General features: G+C 38.0%; 2 protein-coding genes across 18 annotated transcripts in view; one reads left to right on the top strand and one right to left on the bottom strand.

The window, feature by feature from the left end:
• Nucleotides 1-16,871, bottom strand: part of TSGA10 (testis specific 10) — a 114,834-nt gene extending 97,963 nt beyond the window's left edge. For 6 of the 16 annotated variants that reach the window (XR_011503853.1, XR_011503854.1, XM_014831401.3 and 3 more), the window contains exons 1-2: nt 16,155-16,402; nt 7,902-8,030 (exon numbers count right to left, since the gene is read on the bottom strand). Coding sequence is in view for 4 of the 16 variants with exons in the window: in XM_014831401.3 (XP_014686887.1) it covers nt 7,902-8,030; nt 16,155-16,211 (186 nt within the window). In the remaining 12 variants the exon portion in view is untranslated. The other 10 variants (XM_070511652.1, XM_044772967.2, XM_070511654.1 and 7 more) reach the window with 7 other exon arrangements.
• On the top strand, nt 16,506-22,482 carry C6H2orf15 (chromosome 6 C2orf15 homolog). Of its 2 annotated transcripts, XM_070511659.1 has the most exons (3): nt 16,506-17,150; nt 17,588-17,705; nt 21,940-22,482. In XM_070511659.1, the coding sequence occupies exons 1-2, from the start codon at nt 16,756-16,758 to the stop codon at nt 17,589-17,591; spliced, it is 399 nt and encodes a 132-aa protein (XP_070367760.1). In that variant the 5' UTR covers nt 16,506-16,755; the 3' UTR covers nt 17,592-17,705; nt 21,940-22,482. The 2 variants fall into 2 exon arrangements, with proteins under 2 accessions (XP_070367760.1, XP_044628904.1); XM_044772969.2 differs by lacking the exon at nt 16,506-17,150 and having other exon boundaries at nt 17,582-17,705.
• Nucleotides 22,483-26,424: the final 3,942 nt, after the last annotated feature.

Genomic DNA, 26,424 nt, shown 5'->3' with positions numbered 1-26,424 from the left:
TCTAAGATTTCATTACTCGTATTTTTTTTTAACTATAGGATGTGGGATAACCAAACATAAACCTCATCCATCTATGTCTTTTTGTCTTTGTTCACGGCTTCTACAGTGCCACATTTCTGAGCAACAAGAACACACTATAAATGTTTGACAACCTTTCACTGCACCAGGACAGCTTAAATGCTTCTCCTCTCTGTGCTCCCATAAAGCCTCTTATATAAATTTATATACAAATCTTGTATAGGTTTAACTTGTATATTTATATATAAATCTTATGTACATTTATCTTAGTATTTTATAAGATGCATTATAATCATTTGTTTACTTCCCTATCTCTTCCACTAAATTCTAAGTAACTTAAGAGACTGTGTCTAGTTTCTGTATCAACATACCTCTCATTTCTGTATCATTTATTATGCGATCTAGCATATAACGCTCAAATTATTGTTAAATGGAATAAATAAAACAAATAAAATAAAAACAAATACTCTGACATCAAGCCCTACTTTTACTCAATTACACAATTACTTTAGAAGATGCAGTTTAGTAGTAGAAAGAACGTGGGCTTCGGTAGACAGGTTCAAATCCTGTTGCAGTTCTTTACCAATTACTTAATCTTGGCAATTTACTACATTTTCTTGATCCTAAGAGATGCATTAGATTTCAGAAAAAATAAATGGAAGCCTCTTGAGTCTCATATGTTAAATGGAGAGAATACCCATAATTTGCAGGATTGTAGTTAGAAAAGTTCAAGTAAAATTTCTGACAGATAATAGGTAATCAAAAAGCTTTTTTTTTAAAAAAAAAAACTTTTTATTTTGAAATAACTAAAGAGTCACAGGAAGTTGCAAACGTAGTACAGAGAAGGCTTATGTGGCCTTAACTCAGTTTCCCCCAATAGCTGCATCATAAATATAGTAGAATATCAAACCCAGAGATTAGACGTTGGCACAATGTGTGCACACTGTTCTATTCCATTTTATCACATGTAGATTGCTAACTATCACCTCAACAAGATACAAAATGATTCTATCACCACAAAGATTGCCCTCCTTTTACCACTTTATAGTCATATCCTCTCCCTCCCCATCTTTAACTCTTAGCAATCGTTACTCTCTATAATTTTGTCATTTCAAGAATGTTATATAGGGGGCTGGCCCGGTGGCGCAGCGGTTAAGTTCACACATTTTGCGTCTCGGCGGCCCGGGGTTTGCCAGTTCAGATCCCGGGTGCAGACATGGAACCACATGGCAAAAAGCCATGCTGTGGTAGGCCTCCCACGTATAAAGGAGAGGAAGATGGGCATGGATGTTAGCTCAGGGCCAGTCTTCCTCAGCAAAAAGAGGAGGCGTGGCAGTAGTTAGCTCAGGGATAATCTTCCTCAAAAAAAAAAGAATGTTATATTAAAAAATCATGTGATGGGGGCCGGCCCTGTGGCCGAGTGGTTAAGTTCGCACGCTCCGCTGCAGGCGGCCCAGTGTTTCGTTGGTTCGAATCCTGGGCACGGACATGGCACTGCTCGTCGAGCCACGCTGAGGTGGTGTCCCACATGCCACAACTAGAAGGACCCACAACTAAGAACATACAACTATGTACCGGGGGGCTTTGGGGAGAAAAAGGAAAAAATAAAATCTTTTAAAAAAAAAAAGTGATAAACATCACAGTATGTGATGTTTTGACATTGGCTTTTTCACTCAGCACAATGCCCTTGAAATCTGTCCATGTTGACACGTGGATCAATAGCTCATTCCGGGGCTGTCCCCGTGGCCGAGTGATTGGGTTCACACACTCCGCTTTGGTGGACTGGGTTTCACCAGTTCGGATCCTGGGCACGGACATGGCACCGCTTGTCAGGCCACGTTGAGGTGGCGTTCCATATGCCACAACTAGAAGGACCCACAACTAAAATATACAACTATGTACTGGGGGGATTTGGGGAGAAAAAAGCAGAAAAAAATAGTTAATTCCTTTTTATTGCTGAGTAATATTCCATGGTATGGATTACCACAATTTGTTTAATCATTCACCAATTAAAAGAAATTTTAGTTGTTTTCAGTTTTTGGCTATAACAAATAAAGCTGCTATGAAAACACATTCATGTTTTTGAGTGGATACAAGTTTTCATTTCCCTGGAATAAATGCCCAGGAGCGCAACTGCTGGGTTGTATGGTAATATATGTTAGTTTTATAAGAACTACACTACTTTTCAGAGTTGCTGTACCATTTCCCAATCCCACCAGGAATGCATGAGTGATCCAATTTCTCTTCATCGTTGCCAGCATTTGGTATTGTCATTACTTTTGATTTTAGCTGTTCTTATAGGTGTGCATTGTTATTTCATCATGGCCTTAATTTGCATTTTCCTGATGTTTAGAAAGAATGAACACCTTTTTATGAGCTTGTCAACCATATAGCCTTCTGTGAAATAGCTCTTAATGTCTTTTGCTCATTTTCTAATTAGATTGTTTTTTACTGTTGAATTTTGAGAGTTCTTCGTGTTCTAAACATTATTCCTATGGCAGAAACATGGTTTATAGCTTGTCTTTTCATCCCATTAACAGGGTCTTTCATAGAGTGAAAGACTTAAATTTTGATGAAGTCCAAATTATCAACTTTTTCTTTTATGAATCATACTTTTGGTGTGATGTCTAAGAACGCTTCACCAAGCCCAAGGTCTTGAAGATTTTCCCCTACGCTACCTCTAAAAGTTTCAGACATTTTACATTTAAATCTATGATCCATTTTGTGTTAATTTTTGTATATGGTGTGAGGTTTAGGTCTAGGCTCACTTTTTTCCCTAAAAGATATCCAAATGCTCCAGCACCATTGATTGAAAAGACTGTTTTTCAACTCCATCAGACTGCATTTGCACCTCTGTCAAAAATCATTTGGTTGTACTTAAGCAAGGCGATTTCTGGATTCTCTATTCTGCATCATTGATCTTAGCAATACCATACAGTCTTGATTACTGTAGCTATATATTACGTTTTGAAATCAAGGAGAATGACTCTTTCCACTTTATTACTCTTTTTTAAAATTGTTTTTGCTTGGAATAGCATTAAACCTGTATATCGATTGGAGAGAATTGACATCTTTACTATGTTGAGGCTCCCAATCCATGAACATGATATGTCTCTCCATTTGTTTAGATCGTCTTTGATTTCCTTAATTAGCCTTTTGTAATTTTCAGAATACAAGTTCATACTTATTTTGTTAGATTTACATCTGAGAATTCCACTATTTAAGTAATTGTAAATTGTACTGCACTTTTAATTTTGATTTTCACATGTTAATTGCTAAGATACATAAACACAATATGTTTGCCTTGTATTCTGAAGTTGCTGAACTCATTTATTATTTCTAGTTTCTGTATTGTAGATTTTATGAGATTTTCTAGGTAGAAGATCATGTCATCTGCAAACAGGGACAGTTTTATTTCTTCCTTTCAGGTCTGTATGCCTTTCAACCTTTCAACATAGCCAAATTGTTATATTTGAAGTGTATGTCTTGTAGACAACTTAAAGCTAGGTTTTTTTAATCCACTCTGCCAGTTTCTGTCTTTTAATTGATGTATTTAGACTATATATATTTAATGTAATTACTTTCATGTTAAGATTCAAGTGTGACTTTTTTCTGTTTTCTGTTGTTTTTCCTGCCTTCCTGTGGGTTAGTTGAGATTTTTTAGAAATCCACTTTAATGTACCTATAGTGTTTTGAGTATATCTCTTGGCATAGCTTTTCAGTGGTTGCTCTAGGTGTTATATTATATATTCGCAACTTATCACAGAGTACATTTTACCAGTTCAAGCAAAGTGAAGAAACCTTACCTCCCTTTAGGTCCCTTTACCCTCCTCTATTAATAAAATAATTGTCTTAAATGTTGCCTCTCCCTGCATTGAGAACTACATTTGACAAACATAATTTAGAATCCCCCACCCCTAAAGAGGAAATTCTATTGCATTTACTCCTATTTTTGCTCCATGTGTTATTCTTCCTTCCTTCCTATTCTTCCAAGATTCCCTCTTTCATCATTAGTTAGATATTCCTTTAGCTATTCTTTTAGGGTAGCTCCACTGGCAACCAGTTCTCTTAGTTTCTTAGTTTTCTTCATCTGAGAATGTCTTGATTCCCCTTCATTTCTGAAGGATACTTTCATTGGATACAGAATACTGGGTTGAGAGTTCTCTTCTTCTAGCACTTGAAAAATGTGTCACTTCCTTCTGACCTCCAAGTTTTCAGATCTGCTGTCATATGAACTGGTGGTCACCTATAGGTAATAAATTGTTTCTCTGGTTTCTTTCAGGATCTTTTTTTTTTTTTTTGTCTTTAGTTTTCACAAGTTTGAATATGAAATATTGTTGTGTGGATTTCTTTGGGAGACTCCTGGTAGGTGTTCACTCACCTTTAATCTGTCTTATGACTTTTGCCAAATTTGAGGAATATTTAGCTATTACTTCTTTGAATACTTTTTCAGCCCCACCTTCTCTTACCTCTCCTTCTGGGACTCCAATGATCCAAATGTTAGATGTTTTGTCATAGTCTCACCTGTCCCTGAGCCTCTGTTCACATTTTTTCAATCAATTTTCTCTCTGTTCAAATTAGGTAATTTCTACTTTTCTATTCTCATGTTCACTGATTCATTCCTCTCTCCTCTCCATTCTGTTGTTCGAGAACATTGAGTTTATTTCAGTTACTGTATTTTCTTAATTTTTTTTATTGTGGTAAAATATACGTATCATAAAATTTACCATTCTAATCACTTTTAAGTGTACAGTTTGGTGGTATTAAATACATTCACAATGTTGCACAATCATCCCATATCCATTTCCAGAACTTTTTAATCATCCCAAACAGAAACTCTGTCCCCATTAAATAAATCTCTATGAATTTGCCTATTCTAGGTACCTCATATAAGTGGAATCATACATTTGTACTTCTGTGCCTGGTTTATTTCACTTGCCATAATGTTTTCAAGGCTCACCCATGTTGTAGCCTTGTATCAGAATTTCATTCTTTTTTAAGCCTGAATAATATTCCACTGCATGTACATACCACATTTTGTCTATACATTCATCTGTTGATGGACATCTGGGTTGTTTTCACCTTTTGGCTATTATGAATAATGCTGCTATGAACACTGGTGCACAAGCATCTATTTGAGTCCTTGCTTTTAATCTTTTGGGAATATACCTAGGGGTGCAAAAGCTGGATCACATGGTAATTCTATACTTAACTTTTTGATGAACTGCCAAACTTTTTTCCACCACGGCTGCACCATTTTACATTCCCACTAGCAATGCACAAGCGCTCCAGTTTTTCCACATCCTCACCAACACTTGTTATTTGTTTTTTGGATAACAGGTATCCTAACGGGTGTGAAGTGATATATCTCATTGTGGTTTTGATTTGTATTTCCTTAACAGTTGATAATGCTGAGTATCTTTTCATGTGCGTACTGGCTATTTATATATCTTCTTTGGAGAAACATCTATTCGAATCCTTTGCCCATTTTTGAATTGAGTTGTTTTGTTTTGTTGTTGTTGAGATGTAGGAGTTCTTTACATATTCTGGATATTAATCCCTTATCAGATATATGATTTGGAAATATTTTCTCCCATGCATTTTTTCAATAGACTTTGTTTTTTTAGAGCAGTTTTAGGTTTACAGAAAAATCAATCAGGAAGTACAGGAAGTACACATACCCTGCCTCCCCCACACAGTTCCCCCTCTTATTTACATCTTATATTAATGTGGTACATTTGTTACAACTAATGAACCAATATTGATGTATTAGTACTAACTGAAGTCCATAGTTTACATTAGAGTCCACTCTTTGGATTGTAGATTCTAGAGCTTTGACAAATGTATAATGACATGTATCCATCATTACTGTATCATACAGAATCTTTCACTGCCCTAAAAATTCCCTGTGCTCCATTCACGCCTCCCTCCAAATCCCTTGCAACCTGTGAACTTTCTAATGTCTCTATGTTTTGTCTTTTCCAGGAGGTCATATACTTGGAATCAGAGAGTATGTAACCTTTTCAGATTGGCTTTTTTCACCTAGAAAAATGCTTTCAAGGTTCTTTCACGTCTTTTTGTGGCTTGATAGTGCATTTCTTTTTATCAATGAATAATATTCCATTGTACGGATGTACCACAGTTTGCTTATCCATTCACCTACTGAAGAATATCTTGGTTGCTTCTAAAATTTACATCTGGTTCTTCTTTATACCTTTTATTTCTTTGCTGAGATTTTCTATTTTTTTGGTTCAAGCATGCTCAAAATTGTTTATTGAAACGTTTATATGATGGCTGATTTAAAATCTTTGTCAGATAGCTGTACTATCTGATTTATCTCAGTGTTGGTGTCTCTTGATTGTCCTTTCTCATTGTAGTTGAGATCTTCCTGATTGGGATGAAGAGTGATTTTTTAAATTAAGACCTGGTATTCTAAGACTTTGGCTCTTGTGTTTTAGTAGGCTTCTTGTGACACTGCTCCAACTAGAAAAGGGGGACATTGTCGTTACTGCTAGGTAGGAGTGGAAGTCCAATTTCTCCACTAGGGCTTCATTGACACCTGGGGAGGATGGGGCTACTTGTTATTGCTGGGCAGGGATGGGGGTTCAGGCTCCCCAATAGGCCTCTGCTGATACCACTACAGCTAAGAAGAACAGACGTGCCTCATTACTGCTCCCACGTGTCCTCCACTGCCACTGTGGGTAGGTGGACTTGTTACTGCCGGGGGGTGGTAAATGTCATGACTCTACAATAGGTCTCCTCAGACACCACCCCAGCAAGGAGGAAAGGGGGCACCTCTTACTACCAGGTGGGAGTGGATGTCTAGGCTCCCCATGTGGTCTCTGCTGACACTATCGGGGTGAGTACTTCCTTACTCCCTCGTGGGCACAAAAGTCTTGGTTTCCCACTCAGCCTTCTTCCATGATACCACCTTGCTGGGATGGGGAGTTTGGAGGAGCGGCGGACATGAGGCGCAATTGGGGCTCCTTGTTACAGCAGTAAGGGTGGAAGTCTAGGCTCTTTACTCAGCCTTTGCTGGCAGGAACGGGGCTATAGTTTCTTTCATGGTATTTGCTTAGAGCAGGTAGTTATTGCCTAAAAGTCTCAGTCTTGCTAGGCTGCCCCTTTCCTAGTCCTTTGCCTAGAGAGGGATGGCTTTTTTGAGACCTCTTTTTGTCTGCACCTATTGTTTCTGGGTGCCAGTTTTCCCAGCACTCTGTCTGGAATATATGGAGCAAAAAAGAAAATCTGGGAACTCACTAATGTGTCATTCATTGTGTGCTGAGGCCGCTACCTAGTCTTCCTTCATCTTCCTACCTTTCATAGTGCTCTTATATTTATTTTATACATAATGTTCAGGGTTTTTAGCTGCACTTAGTAGGAGAAGTAGGGAAAAGTAAGTCTACTTCATCTTCCTAGGAGAGGAAGTTTCTTTCAATAGCCTTTCTTAACAGCTATACTACATGTCAGGTACCAGTGATACAATACTGAACTTGAAGTTCAGAGAAACTGGATTCAAATCTTAGCTAACTTGAGAATTCAGAGAAATCCTGGTTCTGCCACTCATTAATCAAATATCATACTTCTTTAACCTCTTGGTACCTAAGCTTCCATGTCTGTAAAATGGAAATAACATTACTATTTCACAAGATTGGGATGATTAAGTAAGACTACATACTTGAAAGGAACTGATACAACACTTGGCACATGCTTTGCACTCACTGACCCGGAATCTATGTGCATCAAAATGGTTAGATAAAAATGGAGTGATTTTAAACCCATAAAATTTAAATGAGCACAGAATTACTATTTACTCTGCATCTTCTTGTTTTAAAATATCCCCATCCCAAATTAATTCAGAGAAATATGTAAATTAATGTAACCTGTAATTTCAGTGTAGAGATGAATCTATCTTGATTTCTCACTTCTTGTTCTAGCTGGAGAGTATTCTGGTATTTTTCAGCTTCAGAAACTGGAGCCCCTAGACCAAAATCATGTTCTTTGGTGGTAACCTAGTGGAAAGAAAGGGAATAATATAGAGACATTCAGTTTAATACAACCTTGTGATTTTTCACATCAATAAATTTTAAAAATTAACAACATTCTTAGATACATTTTCCATTGTTTTTAACCTTGTCCCACCAGCTAAAAGGATTTCATCAAGGTTTACTTTCTTAAAAATTTATGCTATAAAACTTTTTCTGTGTCTTCCAAATACAAAACTATAATATTACAAATGCTTTTCAAAAAACACATACCCTAACTTATCCCCTTGATAATTACAGTTCTAAGGAATATGGGTCAGCAGGAAATTAAGTAGACTACTTCTAGGCCCATGTTATCCAATATAGTAGTCACTAGCTACTTGTTTATCAAGGTTTGTTAGGGCCGGCCTGGTGGTGTAGTGGTTAAGTTTGCGTGCTCTGCTTCAGTGGCCTGGGATTTATGGGTTTAGATCCTGGGTGTGAATCTACACACTGTTCATCAGGCCATGCTGTGGTGGTGTCTCATATACAAAGTGGAGGAAGTTTGTCACAGATATTAGCTCAGGGCCAATCTCCCTCACCAAAAAAAAAAAAAAAAAAAAAAGGTTTGTTACCCATATCACAAAGAGCTAACTTCCCTAATATATAAATAATTCCTATAAATAAAAAAGGAAAAGGAATACGCTAATAGAAATATTGGCCAAAAATATGGATATTTCACAAAAATGGTTTTTAAATAGATTTAAAGATATTCAATCTCACTTCAGAAGGATACAAATTAAAACAACACTGAGATACCATTTTTTAACCACCACATTGGCAAAGATCAAAAAGTTGGATATATAACTTAGCATTCTTATACATCACCAGTGACAGCATAAATTAGTACAATATTTACAGAGAACAATTGTGCAAAATCTATCAACACTACAAATGCACACATCTTCTGTAAAAATAATTCCATTTCCGGGAATTTTTCCTACATATATATTTGCACATGTGCAAAATAACAAAAGTTAAAGATTTTCCACTTAAGCATACTATATACATACCACACTGCACTGTGCTCTTTTACTTGACAATGTATCTTAGAAATTGTGTAATTTAGGGAAATTATTTGTTCTTTCCTTGAATCAAGGCTGCCATTATGTTAAAGAAGAGAGAATTTGCTACAAGCCTCCTAAATCTCTCCTGCCAACACAGCTGCTGTTCTCCAAAATCTAGTGCTCAGTAAACTATAGGATTAGGATCCCCCGGTCACCGACCTTGTATTACACCCTGTGCAATCTAGCACATGGCAGTCCGACAGATTTTCCTTTTTCCCTTTCCCTAAACGAGACACAAATCTGCTTTTCTGTTCTTCATTCCAGCAGTTAGTGGCTTACCTGGAATTTCAGCACTAGCTCTCACAGAGTATTTCTAATTATGCACCATTTAGGCCTTTATGGCTTAGGCCAAAATCCTAACTACCATTTCTTATATATAGTCTGTTTAAAAACGTGTTCCTAGTTATGAACATTTGATTTAGAATAACAGAATCAAATGATTCCTCACTACAGCAGTACTTTTCAAATTTCAGTGAACATACGAATTGGAAATCTTGTTAAAATGAAGAGTCTTATTCATAGTAGGCCTGAAATACTGCATTTATAAAAAGCTGCTCAGTGATCCCTACTTGGCTAGTACAGAGACTACACCTTGAATAGCAAGGATCTATTTAACTAAAGTCTAAACCTGCCTAGCATTTATAGTTCTTTACAATTTGGTCCCTTTCCACTTCTCCAAACTAATCTCTTACTTGACACCCCTGAGAACCCCTCTATTAAAGACAAACTATTGTATACCTTCTTCATACATACACCCAGAAACATATTATCTTTTGCTCATGAGCCTTCCCTTCACCTTTTCTCCCTTTAACTAAAGACACTTCTAAGGCTCAGCTTGAATTTCACCTTCTCTAGGAGATTTTCTCTGTCTTCTCCATCGAATAGTGATCACTTCTTCATTGAGACTGCTGTATATATTGGTTATAGAACAATTTATGTAGCTATTCATTTTTTTCTGGATGTCTTCCTCACACAGTTATTAAAATCTTAAAAATAAGCAATGTCCTAGAGCTCTCTGTATTCCTACGAACCTGCACAGAGTTCTTTGTATAATAGGAAGGTGTCAATAAAAATTTGTAGAGGTTGATAATGAAGCAGATAAAACTGAACTTTTTTCTTCTCTTTGGTAAACTGAACAGTCAAGTGAGGATCCTATAAATTACCTATCAGGCTAGTCTAGAAATTAAAAGTAGGAAGAGGTCAAGAGTTCACCTGACAATTGTGACCAATCATATCAGGGTTGCTACTTCCCCTGCACTAGCTTTGAAGGCAATAAAAAAGGAGAGAAATCAGCATATCTGAAAGTTCCATGCCTGGCTTGCCAGTTTCCCCAGCCTCAGGCCACCTGAATATCTTCCCCATTCATATAATCTCTAAATGGAACTTTGAATGAAACTTATGTTCCTGTACAGATCTCAGAATGCAAGTAAAGGGACTTTGCAAGCAGCAAATTGTTATCATAAACAACCCAAGCTAGAATCACAATCATTCTCAACTGGGAAGCAACATAGCATAGTGGTTAGGAGCATATTCTTTAGCATCAGACTACCTATGTGCTAGCTCTGACACTTCTTAGCTGCATGATCATCGGCAAGTTACTTCTCTGGCCGTGGCTTCCTCATCTGTAAAACAGGGATGATAACAGAACTGCCTCATAAAGGTTTTATGAGGATTAAATGAGTTAATATATGTGAAGCACTTAGAATAGTGCCTGGCAACAAGAAGTGCTATGTATGTTGTTATTATTTACAATTACTATTATGAATAATTCCTCCCACTTACTCAACTTACCTAATTGGACATCAAATCCTACTGACCTTTACACTAAAATCTCTCTAAAATATATTTCTTCCACCCTAGTATCACTGTTTTGGTTCATACTATCAGACTGTAATAGTCACATTTATTCATTTATCAAACAAGTTTATAAACAGCTAGAATAAGGATGAACCAAAATTAGATTCTGAGAATAGAAAGAGGGAAAACAAATAAAAACCTGCAATTTCAACCCTCAATGAATCTAGGGAAGTCCAGAACAAATAAATCAGAAATTACAGTACAGCACGATTAGTGCCACATCAGAGGAATGCACATGTATGTCACAAGAAAAGGACTACAAAAAGGTATTTCTGACTTCTACTTCCCCCAAAAAGACTTAGGGTATATTTTTCATCCCCAAAAAACTATGAACATACCCCTACTGGAGCCCTTAACATGTTATATTATGTTTATTGGATGTCCCCAGCCATTCCAACTTTAACATATCTAAAACATGATAAACTCGTTAATCCCTGCCTCCACATGTTCCTTCCCAGTCTTTCCCATGTGAAATGGGACCATCATTTGCGCAGTGCCCAATGTCAAAAACCAAGGAGTTGTCTGTGTTTCCTCCTTCCCTGACCCCTATCAAATCCATCAAAAAGCCCTGTTGGTTATACCTCCAAAATATATCCCAAATCCATCCTCTTGTCTACATTTTCATTACCACTTCCATGGTTCAAGTTACCATCATCTCCCCACATGGATTATTGCAACAGTTTCCTAACTGGTCTTTCTGCTTCTACTGTTGCTCCCTACAACCTATTTCCAAACTGAAATCAAAATAACCACTGTAAAATAATGAGATGCTACTCAAAAACACTCCAATGGCTTCCCACTACAATTAGAATAAAATCCAAACTTTTTAAGGTCCTACATGATTCGGTCCCTGTCTTCACTTCCCTAAATAGACATAGTACTTTCTTCTTTGTGCACCCACCAGCTTTATTGCTTTTCTTTCTGTTCCTCTGCTGAGTCAATCGCATTCCAACTCGAGGCCTCTGTCCCTGCTTTTCAGGTTGGGAACACTCTCCCCCAGCCCTTCGCATGGCTGGCTCCTTCTTACCCTCAGCTCTCTGGCTCAAATGTCAGACAGTCTTCCTTGACCTCTTAACTTAAAGTAGCCTCTCTGCTAGTCAATCTCTCATCAGGTTTTTTGCTCTTAACACACTTGTATGATCTTTTTCTTCACTTGTTTATGGTCTGTCTCCCCCTACTAGATTGCAAGCTCCAAGAGGATCTAGACTCTTGTCTAGTCACTGTTATATGCAGAATGCCCAGAAAAGTGCCCAGCACAAAGTTGGTACTCTATAAAACATTTTCAAAATGATGAATTTTGATGATTTGAACAAAGTAGTTTCTGGGGTTTGAGGAAGAAGAATAAATGAATGAGTAGTAAAGAAGAGAAAACAGAAAATGTAGACTTCTTTTAAGAAGCACGATTGTGAGAAGAGAGATAGGGTGAAAGTTGGAAGAAGACCAAGGTTGTTGAAGGGTCATTACAAGAAACACTTGTTTCTTAATTCTCTTTACATCAATGACCTCTTTCAGAATTCAACAAAAGCCTTGGGTCTTCTCCTCAGGAAAATACAAATACATACAAAACCTCACAAACAATTTCAGGGAGTTCAAGAACTCTCTAAAGTTCTTGTACTCCAGATTAAGAAGCCCTACAGTATAAACACAATGAAGATTCCTGATATGGGTTAACTAATAACTAATTGACTAATTAAAGAAAGGTCTAATAAAGAAAGGCCACTGAGCTAATGAGAGGAAATCCAGGTAAAGGGTATGCACTGTCCTCTGAGACAAAGAAGAGAAAAGTAAGGTCAGGTGAAGATTTAGATATGAAGGGGTAGAAATGTGAAGAAGTTCCTGCTTGGTAAAATTTTAATTTTTCAGTGAAATAGGAGGTAAGATCATGTGCTAAAAAGCATCATTAGTGTTGAGTGAAATATCAGGCATATACTACGTTCTCAACAAATATCTACTGAATATTTTGATAGAATAATTGAAAATACTGGAGTACTTTATATGAGATTCTGAAATCTGGTTCCACAAAAGGTCTCTTTGTTTTCTTTTTATAAAATTGTCTCCAAAAGTTTAGACTGACAGACACTGCAGCAGGAAGGAATAGCCTCACTAGCAGAAGAATGTAGAAAATTACACAAAATTTTCTGAATAACTGAGATAGAGGTTTTTGTATTTATAGTAAAAATAAGTGAATAAATGATTTGGGGGTTCACTTCAAACAAAACAGTAAAGCCATAATGTATAACCTTTCTTATGAAAAAGAAATAATCTCTCCAGTCATTCCATCTGAACCCAAGCTCCTCACTTCTCTTCAATCCAGCCTAGACTGTAAAGAAGTAACTTATCTTTTTAAAGGAGCATAAAACAATGGCCTGAGCAAGGGAAACAAAAGAAAAAATAAACAAATGGTACTACATCAGACTAAAAAGCTTCTGCACAGCAAAGGAAACCATCAACAAAACCAAAAGACAACCCACCAACTGGGAGACGATATTTGCAAATCATATATTCTACAAGTGGTTAATTTCCAAAACATATAAAGAATCCATACAACTCAACATCAAAAAAAATAAACAATCTGATAAAAAAAATAAGCAGAGGATATGAACAGATATTTTTCCAAAGAAGACATTCTGATGGCTAACAGACACATGCAAAGATATTCAACATCAATAATTATTAGGGAAATGCAAATCAAAACCACGATGAGATATCACCTCACACTCATCAGAATAGCTATAATTAATAAAACAAGAAATAAGTGTTGGAGAGGTTGCGGAGGAAAGGGAACCCTCATACACTGCTGGTGGGAATGCAAACTGGTACAGCCACTATGAAAAACAGTATGGAGATTTCTCAAAAAATTAAAAATAGGAATGCCATATTATCCAGCTACTCCACTATTGGGTATTTATCCAAAGAACATGAAATCAATAATTCAAAAAGATATATGCACCCCTATGTTCATCACAGCATTATTCACAATAGCCAAGATGTGGAAGCCACCCAAGTGCCCATCAATGGATGAATGGATAAAGAAGATGCAGTATATATATATACACACACACACACAGACACACACACACACACACACAATAGAATACTACTCAGCCATAAAAAAGACAAAATTGTGCCATTTGCAACACGGATAGATCTTGAAGGTATGCTGAGCAAAATAAGTCAGACAGAGAAAGACAGATACTATATGATTTCTCTCACATGTGGAAGATAAACAAACAAACACATAGATAAGCAGAACAGATTAGCGGTTACCAGAGGAGAAGGAGGGTAGGGGAGGGCAAAGAGGGTAAAGAGGCACATATGCATGGTGATGGATAAAAACTGGACTGTTGGTGGTAAACATGATGCAGTCTATATAGAAACAAATAAAGGATGTACACCTGAAATTTACACAATGTTGTAAGCCAATATGACCTCAATAAAATGATAAACAAAAAACCAAAAATCCAATGGCCTTAGGAGAGGTATCATTTATCAAGACCTCTTGGAAATATGAGAAGTTAAATAGATATTTTCAAGAGGCTTTTCTAAACTAAAAGAGTTTAGTACTATATAAACTTGTTAACAGCATAATTAAGACAAACAGAATCACCTTACTAACTAGCTCACTTCAAAAGATTATCATGGGGTACATGTATAAGAAAGTTCACAGGAGTGTTGTTCCTATTTACCAAAAACTGTAATAACTTTAATGTCCACCAACAGTTGAGTAGATAAATTGTGGTATACTCGTATAATGTGCAACACTAAACAACAAACTACAAGCAACAAAAGGATAAATCTTAAAAACATAACATTGAATAAAAGAAGCAAAATGCAAAAGAATAAGTAGTACAACTCCATTTATAAAAAGTTCAAAACTAAGCCAGACTAGAATATGCGCGTTTACATACAAAGATAGTGAACCAGCAAGAAAGTGGCTATCAGAGAAGTCAGAACAGTGGCTACATCTGGAGAGAAAGGGCATGTAACTGCAAAAGGGAATGCAAAGTAACACCTGCTCTAACTGCCTCTGTATATGGAGTACTCTAAAAGCAAATTATCCTAAGACAAACTGATCTACGCAACTGAAAAAGACAGAAAGAGAGCCCAGAGGATCTCTACATCTGATTACATGTTGGGCAATAAGCAGTGATTTTCTTCAGCAGGTAAACAAAATAAGATATATTCTGGAAGCTGCCATTAAATAATGTCAAAGCTTACTGTTTAAAATAAATATTTCGTTAATGTACCTTCCTAGTTATTTCCTACTAATTAAGACTGAAGGGTTTAGTTCAATAATGAACTAAAACACAAACAAGAATCAGTTTTATCCTCGAGGCAGATTTGAATGACGTGACACATATTTATAACTAACCTATTTCATTCTAGTTATAAACCGATGGTTGTTCTATTTGTTTCCTTACAGGTAAAAAAAAAAAAAAATGAAACGCTGAAAATCAGTAGAGGAAATTTAAAACAACGAATATCATGAGATATAATGGCCTGGACTGGAAGTAGGAAAACTCTGGGACACTGTCCTCTACGAAACTTTTCCTGAAGCCGCGATCTTTGATTTTATTTAAAGAAAAAGAAATGTATTTCTATCTGTATTTAAGTATCAGGTCCATGATTGCCGCATAGCTATTTAAGTTTCAAATATTTTTTCAAACAAAAGCCATCTTACCCTGCCTTTCCTGTTTGTAATTTCTACTGAAATTATATGAGATTTTCATGCAAATGTCTACGTAATCTCAGCCCTTCACCTCCCAAAGTCCACAAAGAGGCTTAGAAGTGAGAGCTTGGGAGTCAGGAAGAGCCAGGTTGAACTCCCAAATTTATGACTTCCAAATTCCTCAGCTCCACTGGAGAGCGCTTCTAAACAGAACAGTACCCCCCAACAACCAAGCGGAGAGCTGCGGCAGGAAGCGAAGCGGTCACCATAGGAACTGGGATCAACCCTAAGCTCCCAAGAAACGACAACAGGGGCAAAGTTTGCTCCTGGAGGGCTTCTCCGGACAGCAACTCTGCCGGCTACTGCCTCTCACACCGGCTCAAGCACCGAATACCCATCTCGGGGGTCACCCACCGCTCCCAAGCCCCGCCACACTCGCCCTCTTGCAGCCGCCCTCTCTGAGGCGTTCTGGCCCAGGAGCTGCTTTACCCCAACCAGGCGCATCCCTGCTGCTTCTACCTGGAGCTCTGGGTCCCTCCCTGGACTCCTCGGCCCGCTGTCCTCCCTGGAGCTCATCCCGGCGACTGCCAGAGCTCGGCCTCCGCCTAGGATCCAGGTCCCTCCCCGTCATCATCCTCCGCCCCTTTCCCCTTTCTTTCCACCCTCAAATCCACCTGGCCCCGCCCCGGTGGAGACGGAGGAAGGCAGGACCCGGCGGGAAGGAGGCGGAGGCGGTTAGCGCCGCCGTCGGCCCCGCCCTCACGCTCAGTACCTGAGGGGGCTCGTCCTCCACCTCCCCGGCGCCTTCGCTCCGCTTCCGTCCTGCGCGCCCCCAGTCCCCGTGCGCACGCGTACCTGGCTCGACTCTTCCTCTCGCGGGGACTGAGAGCTGTGCGCGCGCACTCACGTACGCAGCGACTCGTACGACCACCCGCCCGCCTTACAGGGCGCCTTGGAGAGGCCTCTTCCAGATCCATCCACGCTGCGCAGGCGCACGCCCACGGAGCGCCCAGTCGCCCGGCTCGAGCGTCCCGTCTCCTAGTAACCAGCCGCCAGCCCCCTTCTGCAAGACTTTTTTCGTACTCCCCGCCGGGGGCTGCCACACCTGGATGGGACGCGCATGCGCAGGGCTGTATCTCCTCTTGCTGCCTTCCCTCGGCTCTGGAACACCTGCTGCTTGGCTGCCGCGGCTGTGTGTCGCTTTTCCAAGGGATCGGGCACCATTCCGGACCCACGTTCGGTGAACTCGTTACTCCTCAGAGCTGCTTTAGGCGCTGGGAGGTTGGTGCGCTCTCCTGCCGCAGCTAGGGGTCGGTTTGCGGGGAGCTTCGCAGGTCGGGTCCTGCTGCTGCAGCCTCTGGGGAGAGAGCCGACCTGTTCGAGTGAGCGCCGGCAGCCTGCACCCTGCAGTCTGGGGAGCCTGCGGACCCGCGGCTGCAGTCAGCCCTGCACGATCCAGGCAGGGTTGAATAGGGAAGTGGCAGAACGACCAATGAAAGCGCAGATTCCCGACCGGTATTCTTTGTCCACATGCCAATCCTTCTCCAAGTCCCCTTTCCAGAAAAACTGGTGATAATTAACGTAAAAAGGAAAGAGTATGCAACCTCACTTGATATTTAATGTTATATCGGTTGTTTTCCTGTTTAATACCGTTTAAACTCGTCTTCTCTCAATTAGGAACCTTCAGTCTGGGAACACACTTTTAACCAGATGTGATATTATTTTTGGCCATCCAACTGTGTTAAAATTAACTATGTTACCTAAAAGTAGAGAAATTAGTTTTGTAGTGAAAAAGAATGAGAATTGCATTATTCTGCCAATTTTTGGGAGCCCACCTTGAAAAGAAATAGTCTTTTTAACAATTGTTAGCTTTTAATTGTCCCACCCTTCTTAAATAACCCCAGAGCTTCTAAACTCTAATGGTGACTTTATCTCCCTATCTTTTCCTACAGATGAAATAGATAACTAGGTTTTTCTTATAGCTGTTCTCGGATGATCTTGATAAAGCAATCGCCTGTGCATTTCAAATGTAAGCTCACATTTGAAGAGACTAAGTCCTGTTTTTGCCAGGTGAGTACTCATTTTTTCCCAAAATGTATTATTGGCAAGCATAAACAAATTTTATGTTAGAACCAATTTCTTCATAAAAGTACATTTAAATATGTTTTTTGAATATCTGCTGTGATTTTTTTCATTATTTGTGCCATTACATTTTCTCATATTTTGTAGCATTTACTTTTAGATATCATATGCTTTGTAAGAATAGCTAGATACTAAAAACAAATTGAATGTCCCTGTTATTTTAGATAAAGAAGTCAGAGATCCCAAGAGGTACATTTCCTCTGAAATATAATTATACTTAATTGATAAAATAAGTTACAAACAAGCATGAGCTCTCAAAGGCCATCCTGAAAAGTTATTTTAGGGAGAATTATGTATAATCTCGTTTCCTCTTCAGATAGGAAGATTATTTTGAAATAAAAGTTCTCATTATCTAGCATTATTGAAAAGAAATAGGGAAAAGTATACAAACTTCAAAACTCAGCTGGAGTTGAAGACTTGGAGGGAGGAGACTATTAACATAGGAAATAGGAAAGTACTTCCCTTAGGGGAAAAAGCAGGAAAAGTTTTAGCATTTATGTATACCGTCTAGATGTTACTGAAGATTCTTTGGAAAGAATATAGGGAAAAGATCATCATCTTAGGCCAAACCAGACCATGAAGATTTTCCTTTCTTATCTTACCAAGGACTATTGACTTCCTCCCCCAACCCAAGAAAGTGAAAATTTTCTTCCCTCTCTGGAACCGGAAAGAGTGGTGAATGCTCTATCCTGCCCCAACTAACCCTTTTTTAAGTACCTCTGCTCTCTTCTTTGTGACAGACACTTCTGTGCAGTTCTAAGGTCTGGGTTTTCTGTTCCCTTAGTTTCTCCATCATTTCACAAGCTTCACTTACGAAAACCTCTATTTTGCCTTTTTTTTTTTCCCTACACCTCCCTGGTCCCCTCAAAAAAAAAAATCTGGGACTCCAATTACACATATGTTAAGCTGCTTGATATTGTCCCACAGCTAACTGATGTGCTGTTCATTTTCTTTAAATTGGATAGTCTCTATTGATATATTTTCAAATTCTCTATTCTTTCCTTTGGTAGTGTTAATCTCATCCACAATATTTTTCATCTCTGGAAGTTTGATTTTTTTTTTAAATATCTTTCATTTCTCACCTCATCATGCTCATGCTTCGCTCTACCTTCTTGAAATAAGGAAGATATTTTAAATAGCTGTTAAGGTCCTTGTGTACTAATTCTATCATCTGTGTCATATCTGGGTTTGTTTCTATCAACTGACTTTTTTTCTCCAGGTTATGGGTCATAGTTTTCTACTTGTTTTCATGCCTGGTAAATTTTTGTTGGCTGCCAGACATTGCAGAGTTTACGTTATTGGGTGCTGGAGGTTTTTGTTTTGGTGTTTTTTAAAAAACATATTTAGGCTTTGTTCTGAGATGTAGCAAAGTTACTTGGAATGTTTGATTCTTTAGAGCTGCCCTGTCAAAAATAGTAACCACTAGCTACTTGTGGCTGTTTGAATTTATGTTAATAAAATTAAATAAAATCTAAAATTCAGTTCCTCATTTGTATTATGTACATTTCAAATTCCCCAAGCCGCACATGGCTAGTGGCTACTGTTTTGGACAATTGATATAGAATATTTTCATCGTTGCAGAAAGTTCTATTGGACAGCGCTGCTTTAGAAGCTTGCTTTTAAGCTGTTAGGTCCAAAATAGTCTTTATCTAGGGTTAATTTGGCCCCGTTACTGAGCCAATACCTTTCTGAGGACTCTACTCAATGCCCATGTATTAGGAGTTCTTTCCACTCCAGCTGGTGGGGACTCTGCTTCTGGCCCTGTATAAGCCCTAAGGACTAGAATGCCTTCTCCTTTTTGGTGGTTCTTTCCCAGGCTTCAATAGTTTCTTTTCACACATGCCCTCATCAGTACTTAGCCAAAAAATTGTGGTGAATCCTCTGCAGATCTCTGGAGCTCTTTCTCTCATTCACCTCTCTCTTCTCACCACAATTCTAGCCACCTTGGCCTCCCCAAACTCTGGACTCTCTTCTCAACTCATTGAACTGACCAGGTTTTTTGTGGAATCTTTAGTGTTTTCTACATATAAAGTCATATATTGAATATGTGAATGTGAATAGAAATAATTTTACTTCTTACTTTCCAATTTGTATGTCTTTTATCTCTTTTTGCTCTGGCTAGAACTTCCAGTACTATGTTGAATGGAAGTGGCAAAAGTGGGCATCCTTGCCTTATTCCTGATCTTAGAAGAAAAGCTTTCTTCATTGAGTCTGATGTTTGCTGTGGGTTTTTCATATATGGCTTTTATTATATTGAGGTAGTTTACTGGTTTTCCTAGTTTGTTGAGTGTTTTTATTTCCTAGTTTGTTGAGTGTTTATATGATGAATTTTGTTAACTGGTTTTTTGCATCAATTGAGATGATTATGTGGTTCTTTTCCTTCATTCTGTAATGTAGTGTATTACGTTGGTCAATTTTCATATGTTAAACCATTCTTGCATTCCAGGAATAAATCCCACTTGGTCATGGTGTATAATCCTTTTAATATGCTGCCCAATTCAGTTTGCTAGTATTTCATTGAAGATTTTTCTGTCAGTGTTCATAGGAATATTGGTCTGTTATTTTCTTTTCTTGTAATGTTTTTGCCTGGCTTTGGTGTCAGGGTAATGCTGGCCTCATAGAATGAGTTAGGAAGTGTTCCCTCCTCTTCAGTTTTTTGGAAAAGTTTGAGAAAGATTGGTATTAGTTTGTCTTTAAATGTTTTGTAGAATTTGCTAGTGAAGCCATTGAGTCCAGGGCTTTTTTTGTTGAGAGACTTTTGATTACTAATTCAATCTCCTTACTAGTCATAGGTCTATTCAGTTTTTCTGTTTCTTCGCGACTTAGTCTTGGTAGGTTTTATGTTTCTAGGAAGTTGTCCATTTCAGCTAGGATATCCAATATGTTGACATACAGTTGTTCATAGCACTCTCTTATAATCCTTTTTGTTTCTGTAGAATTGGTAGTAGTGTCGTCCCCACTTTCTGATTTTAGTAACTTGAATCTTCTTTTTTTTAGTCCATCTAGCTAAAGGTTTGTCAATTTTATTGATCTTTTCAAAGAAGTGCTTTTGGTTTCATTGATTTTTCTCTATTGTTTTTCTATTCTCTATTTCATTTGTCTCTGCTCTAATCTTTATTATTTCCTTCCTTCTGCTAACAATGGGTTTAGTTTCTTCTTATTTTCTAGTTCCTTATGTTGTAAAGTTAGGTTGTTGATTTGAGATCTTTCTTGTTGTTTAATGTAAGTGTTTATAGCTATGAATTTTCCCCTTAGCACTGATTTTGCTGCATTCCATAAATTTTAGTATGCTGTGTTTCTGTTTACATTCGTCTCTAAGTATTGTCTAATTTTCCTTGTGATTTCTTTGATCCCTTGGTTGTTTGAGTGTGTTGTTTAATTTCCACAAATTTGTGAATTTTCTGTTTTCTATTATTGATTTCTAACTTCATCCAACTGTGGTCAGAAAAGATATTTTGTATGATATCTATCTTTTCAAATCTGTTGAGACTTAATTTGTAGTGTAACATATGGTCTCTCCTGGAGAATGTCACGTGTGCTCTTGAGAAGAATGTGTATGCTGTTGTTGTTGGGCAGCGTGTTCTGTGTATGTCTGTTAGATGTTGTTGGTTGAATTTGTTATTTAAGTCTTCTATTTCCTTACTTACCTTCTGTCTGATTGTTCAATCCATTATAGAGAGTTGAGTATTGAAGTCTCCAACTATTATTGTAGAACTGTCTATTTTTCCCTTCAATTCTGTCAGTTTTTTGCTTCATACTATGATTTTGATGGTGTGTTGTTAGTTGGTAAATGTTTACAATTTGGGAAGCATCTTAATTTTTTGCAGAATACCTAGCAGAGTGTTGGTCTTCAGTAATTATTTCTTTAATCCATTAATAGTGAATTAAAAGTTTTTGATAACAAGCATGATAGAAAGGACTGAGAAGTTCTTTTATTTTCTGAAAAGTGATGAAACGTAAAATCTTTTAAAAAAAAGGCTTTCAAAGAAATCCTTAGAATCTGCAGACCCTCCCACAAAGAAAATGTAAACACTAAGAGATGGAAGGCGATTTTACTTTACATTTTTGGCATCATCACCATGAAATTTCAGTAAAACAAATATTGCCATGAAGTTAGTTGAAATTCCCACTGTATTCACTTATTACCATTTTTTCCCCCAAGCAATCAAGTTGAAGAAACGTTTCCACTACTTAAAGAGGTACCTGTAAACTGTATTTATTCAGCTGTCTCAATGGGATTTTCTCTTAGTAAATCTGCTACTCAGGTATCTGCTATGCGTATGGATTCGAAAGTGGATGATCACTTAATGCATGGGGCCGAGAAAAGCAAGCTGGAACCAGTGACTCAGTTATTTCAAAACACCAAGAAAATAAGATTAGAAGACACAAACCAAGAAAACTTTGCAAGAAGTAAAGAGACTGGCACAGGATCTCTTTCAGAGAAAGCCTTGGGTCCAGTGGTGTATGTTAAAGAAAGTGATGGGATAGAAATGACAGATGTGGAATGAAGTTATTTGTACATATTATCAAAGAACCCAAAACTTGCTTTTGACTAAGAGGGCAGCTGAATGAGAACTTAACCGTGTTAGGAAATCCTAACAAAATGAAGGAAAGACGACTGCTTATTTTTCACTATTTATGAATCACCTTAGACTGCATTTTTTGATGATACAAATAAAAAAAAAAGTTGCTTTAGGGAGAAAAAGCTTTCCAAAATTCAAAGCAGATTTCTCTGGTATTACATTCTATCTTTGTCAAAAATCAAAATTTTTGAGTAATAGTATTTAAATGGCACCAAAACATTTTAATTATATTTCTTTAACAAGTGATCAAAACACAGGGCCCAGAAAGTTTGACATCAGTATTTCACACTATTTCTGGTATACTCCTTTTGTATGTTTTAGATTTCCAGTTTGGGACTTTGCTTTAGGCTACTTTATCTTCCTGCATTTTTACATTTCTGTTCTGTAAAAGATGACTGCAGATAAACTCTGCCAAAGACCAGTCAATCACATACCTTGGGAAGCATTTCACATTTTAAACCATCCTTTTAAAACTGTTTTTTTTCTCCTACACTGAATTCATTTCAAAGTTACAAAATAGCTATTTCCAAGTGTAATAGTTTATCTTGCAGATGCTAACATTTTATAACACCGCTAATTAAGAAAACAGTCTAGTGTTAAAAAATTCTTGTTTTATAGATATATCAGTCTGCCATTCATATTGAAACATCTAGTAATTTGAAACAGCAGTATTGTCCCAAGTAATGTTAGATGAAATTAAAACCATTTTGTGTCTGTAGTGTATTCTGTAGTGATCTGTAACTATTTATATTATGTATGTTTTGAACATTTTCCTGTTCTTGAATATTTAATGACTATCTCTAATGCCCAACTGAGTAATCTCCTCAATGTTCATAAAAACAAAGAGGAAAAGGCATTTTCTTTTAGGAGAAGCAATATTTTATAAATCCAAGGGGCTGTCCTGGTGGCATAGTGGTTAAGTTTGTGCACTCCACTTCGGCAGAGGCCCAGGGTTCACAGGTTTGGATCTTAGGTACAGACCTGGCACCACTCATCAAGCCATGCTGTGGTGGCATCCTACATAAAATAGAGGAAGATTGGCCTAGATGTTAGCTCAGGGACAGTCTTCCTCAAGCAAAAAAGAGGAAGATTGCAACAGGTGTTAGCTCAGGGCCAATATTCCTCACACACACACACACACACAAACTCCAAACAAATGTAATATATATGTAGAGAATATCGAGGCTAGAGTAAAAAAAATTGTTGAATGGGACATTAGCCAATAAGACAATGCTTTTTATTATTTACAGAACATAATTCTTTGGGAGAGAGAAAATACACAAATCATTCATTTGTTCACCTAGCCTGGCACTGTGCTTGGTGCTGGGGATATAGTGGGGAATAAAAGAGCCACCGCCTTCATAGTGCTTACTGTCTGTCTGCCAGGAAAGCTAGAACATCGGACTGTAATTATATAAGATACAAATTGTGATATGCCATGAAGAAAATGTAAAATGTTCAGAGAGACAGAAGAGGAGACATAACACATAAACTTGAGTTTTAATTGTGGGAACTAGGAAGGCTTCTCTGAGGACATGGCGTTTATAGCTTTTGCAGTGACACAGATGTCCAAGTGAGGTGATGGTGATGGTCCAAGTGTGGAAAAGGGGATAGAGTCCAGGTGAAGTTTGGCAGGGCATAGTGACGGTTTGAAAATGGGAAGTGAGGAAATAGGAAGGGTTTCTAGCAAAAAACGCTAGATGCATGGAGGTAATTCTTTTATCAGACATACTTCTTATGTTTGTGGTGGAATGCTTGATATTATGATTGGTAGCGATACATGGGGAAAAGAGTGAGCTCAGGAGCACGGGTTTTGGACATGCCAGGTTTCCAAGGTAAGTTGTAGACAGTTGTATGTATGGAACTAAATATATAAATTTTGAAGTTGTACACAGAAATGGTATATAAACCATGGAAATGAATGAGGTTGCTTAAGGCAAATGTATAATGTGAGATAAAGTCCTGAGGAATTCCAACATTTAGGAGCTGGTCAGCGCTGGGGGAGCTGGCAAAGGGGGCGGAGGAGTTGGCAGTGAGGCTGGTGGAAAACCAAGACGGTAGTGTCAAGGTTGCCCACAGGAGTCTTAAAGGTGGAGGTAGTCAACTGAAAGTTTAGGTGAGGACTGAAAGGTCCATTGGATCTAACAACATGAATGTCACTAGTGACCTTAGTAAAGCCACTTCTTTTGATAGAGGATTGGCTTGGATATTTACAGACTGGTTTTTCACTTCCATGAAAGTCCAATAGAACATTTGAAAGTTGTGTGTGTGATGCCCCATCCATTGCAGGATGTGAAATGTAGTAGCACACCCCAGTCACTGAGACGCTGAAAAATGCAAACATTAATTACCCTCATTGAGAACCATTGCTGCTAAGACATCAGAAAATTGGAATCCCCAAATCCATTCTAAGAGATAGTTGGGTCCACAAAGACTTCCTGGAAGGGGTGGAATGGAACAAGTTTAATCAGGACAACAGCCTCATTTAGGTTTTTCTTTTTTGGGAGAAGTCTACAATTGGAATCCTAAAGTGAGCACTTCTCAAAGTTCTGTTGTTTCTGATAAGAAAGTAAATTTCTCATAATCTAGTTCAGCAGAAATAAGGTTTCTAGGAGCCTATAAATTTAACGTATTCATAAAATAAGGGTATTTAGTCCTATAATACATACATTGGTATTGCATCTAATAGTTTTGTCATTGATGCTAATAATAATAGCTATCATTTCTTGAGCTGGTGTGTGACTCTCTTAGTTGAGATTCCCTAGAAGCTGCCTGAGACAGGGATTCAGGTGCACATGATTTTTGAGAGTGTGCTCTTTAGGAAAAGCCTGTAAGGAATGAGGGAAGCAAGATAGTGAAGCAGAAGGAGTCACTTAAGGATGGGGGCTCAGATAAATTCTTGGCCTGCCTGATCCACAGGGTGCTCTGGAGGAAAGTTTGACCCATTGTCCCACTTTGAGGCAAGGGCTGGGATTATTGTACTCCCTTGCCAGTCAGACATTGGTTGCCACCACCAAGCCAAAGTGGAAGGCTAGGAGGTAGGGAGGTAGCGTGAATCGCTCAGGTGTTTCTGGGCACAACAGATCCTACACTCACAGCAGCTGGAGAACAGATGCATGGATTAAGAGTAAAGGAGACCTGGGTGGGGCACTTACAGTCTTTATTACAATACCAGACATCTAACAGGCATTATTTTCCTTTTATTTTGAAACAATCTCAAATTTACAGAAAAGTTTCAAGTATAGTACAAAGACCTTTCCCTCTCGCCCAACCATGTGAGAGTAAATACCTGACATAACCCATCACTCCTGAATATTTTTTGAATGATCAAAAGAATTTTATTTAATTTTTAATTTTTTTATTTTTTAGTTAAGAGATAATTGACATATGACACTGTATTAGTTTTAGGTGTACAACATAATGGTTTTATGTATGTAGGTATTACAAAATGATTACCACAAAAAGTTAACATCCATCACCACATATAGTTACAAATTTTTTTTCTTGTGATGAGAACTTTTAAGATCCACTTTCTTAGCAACTTTCACATATACAATATGTATGGTTAACTATAGTCATCATGAGGTACAGTATAGCCTCAGGACTTATCTCAGAACTACAAGTTTTTACGTCTTGACCACCTGCACTCACTTCGCCCATTCCCCCAAAAAGCACTTTTCATGGAATAAGGGGGACTGAAGCCACATTGGATAGGTTGAAAATGAATGGGAAGTGAGGAAGTGGATACTGGATGTGTAGAACTCCTTGAAAAAGCTCAGCTCTCACAGGGGTTAGGATAAAAGGTGGAAAGAGAGGTGAGGTCACGGGAGGATTGTTAAGATGGGATGGAGTTCATGTTCAAGTGGAAGTGGAAGAAGGTTCCGGTGGAGAAACTAAAGAAGTAGGTAGGAGAGGAGTAAGAATAACCAAAGGACAGAAGTGTCCGAGCAGGGAGGAGGGAATGGGGTTCTCAAAAAGCACCTCAGTAGCAAATGAGGGGCGGAAAACTGTAACCATCTCAGATTTCTGAGAAATGGCATTTAGAAGGATGTCGTATAAGCAGA

The sequence above is a fragment of the Equus asinus genome, chromosome 6 (genome assembly GCF_041296235.1).
Source record: "Equus asinus isolate D_3611 breed Donkey chromosome 6, EquAss-T2T_v2, whole genome shotgun sequence".
In the NCBI taxonomy this organism is placed as follows: Eukaryota; Metazoa; Chordata; class Mammalia; order Perissodactyla; family Equidae; genus Equus; species Equus asinus.
This window is presented reverse-complemented; position numbering and strand designations above follow the sequence as displayed.

What these genes read in the sequence shown, in the direction of transcription:
- C6H2orf15 (XM_070511659.1), top strand. Translation starts at nt 16,756, where the DNA reads ATGCGCAGGGCTGTATCTCCTCTTGCTGCCTTCCCTCGGCTCTGGAAC.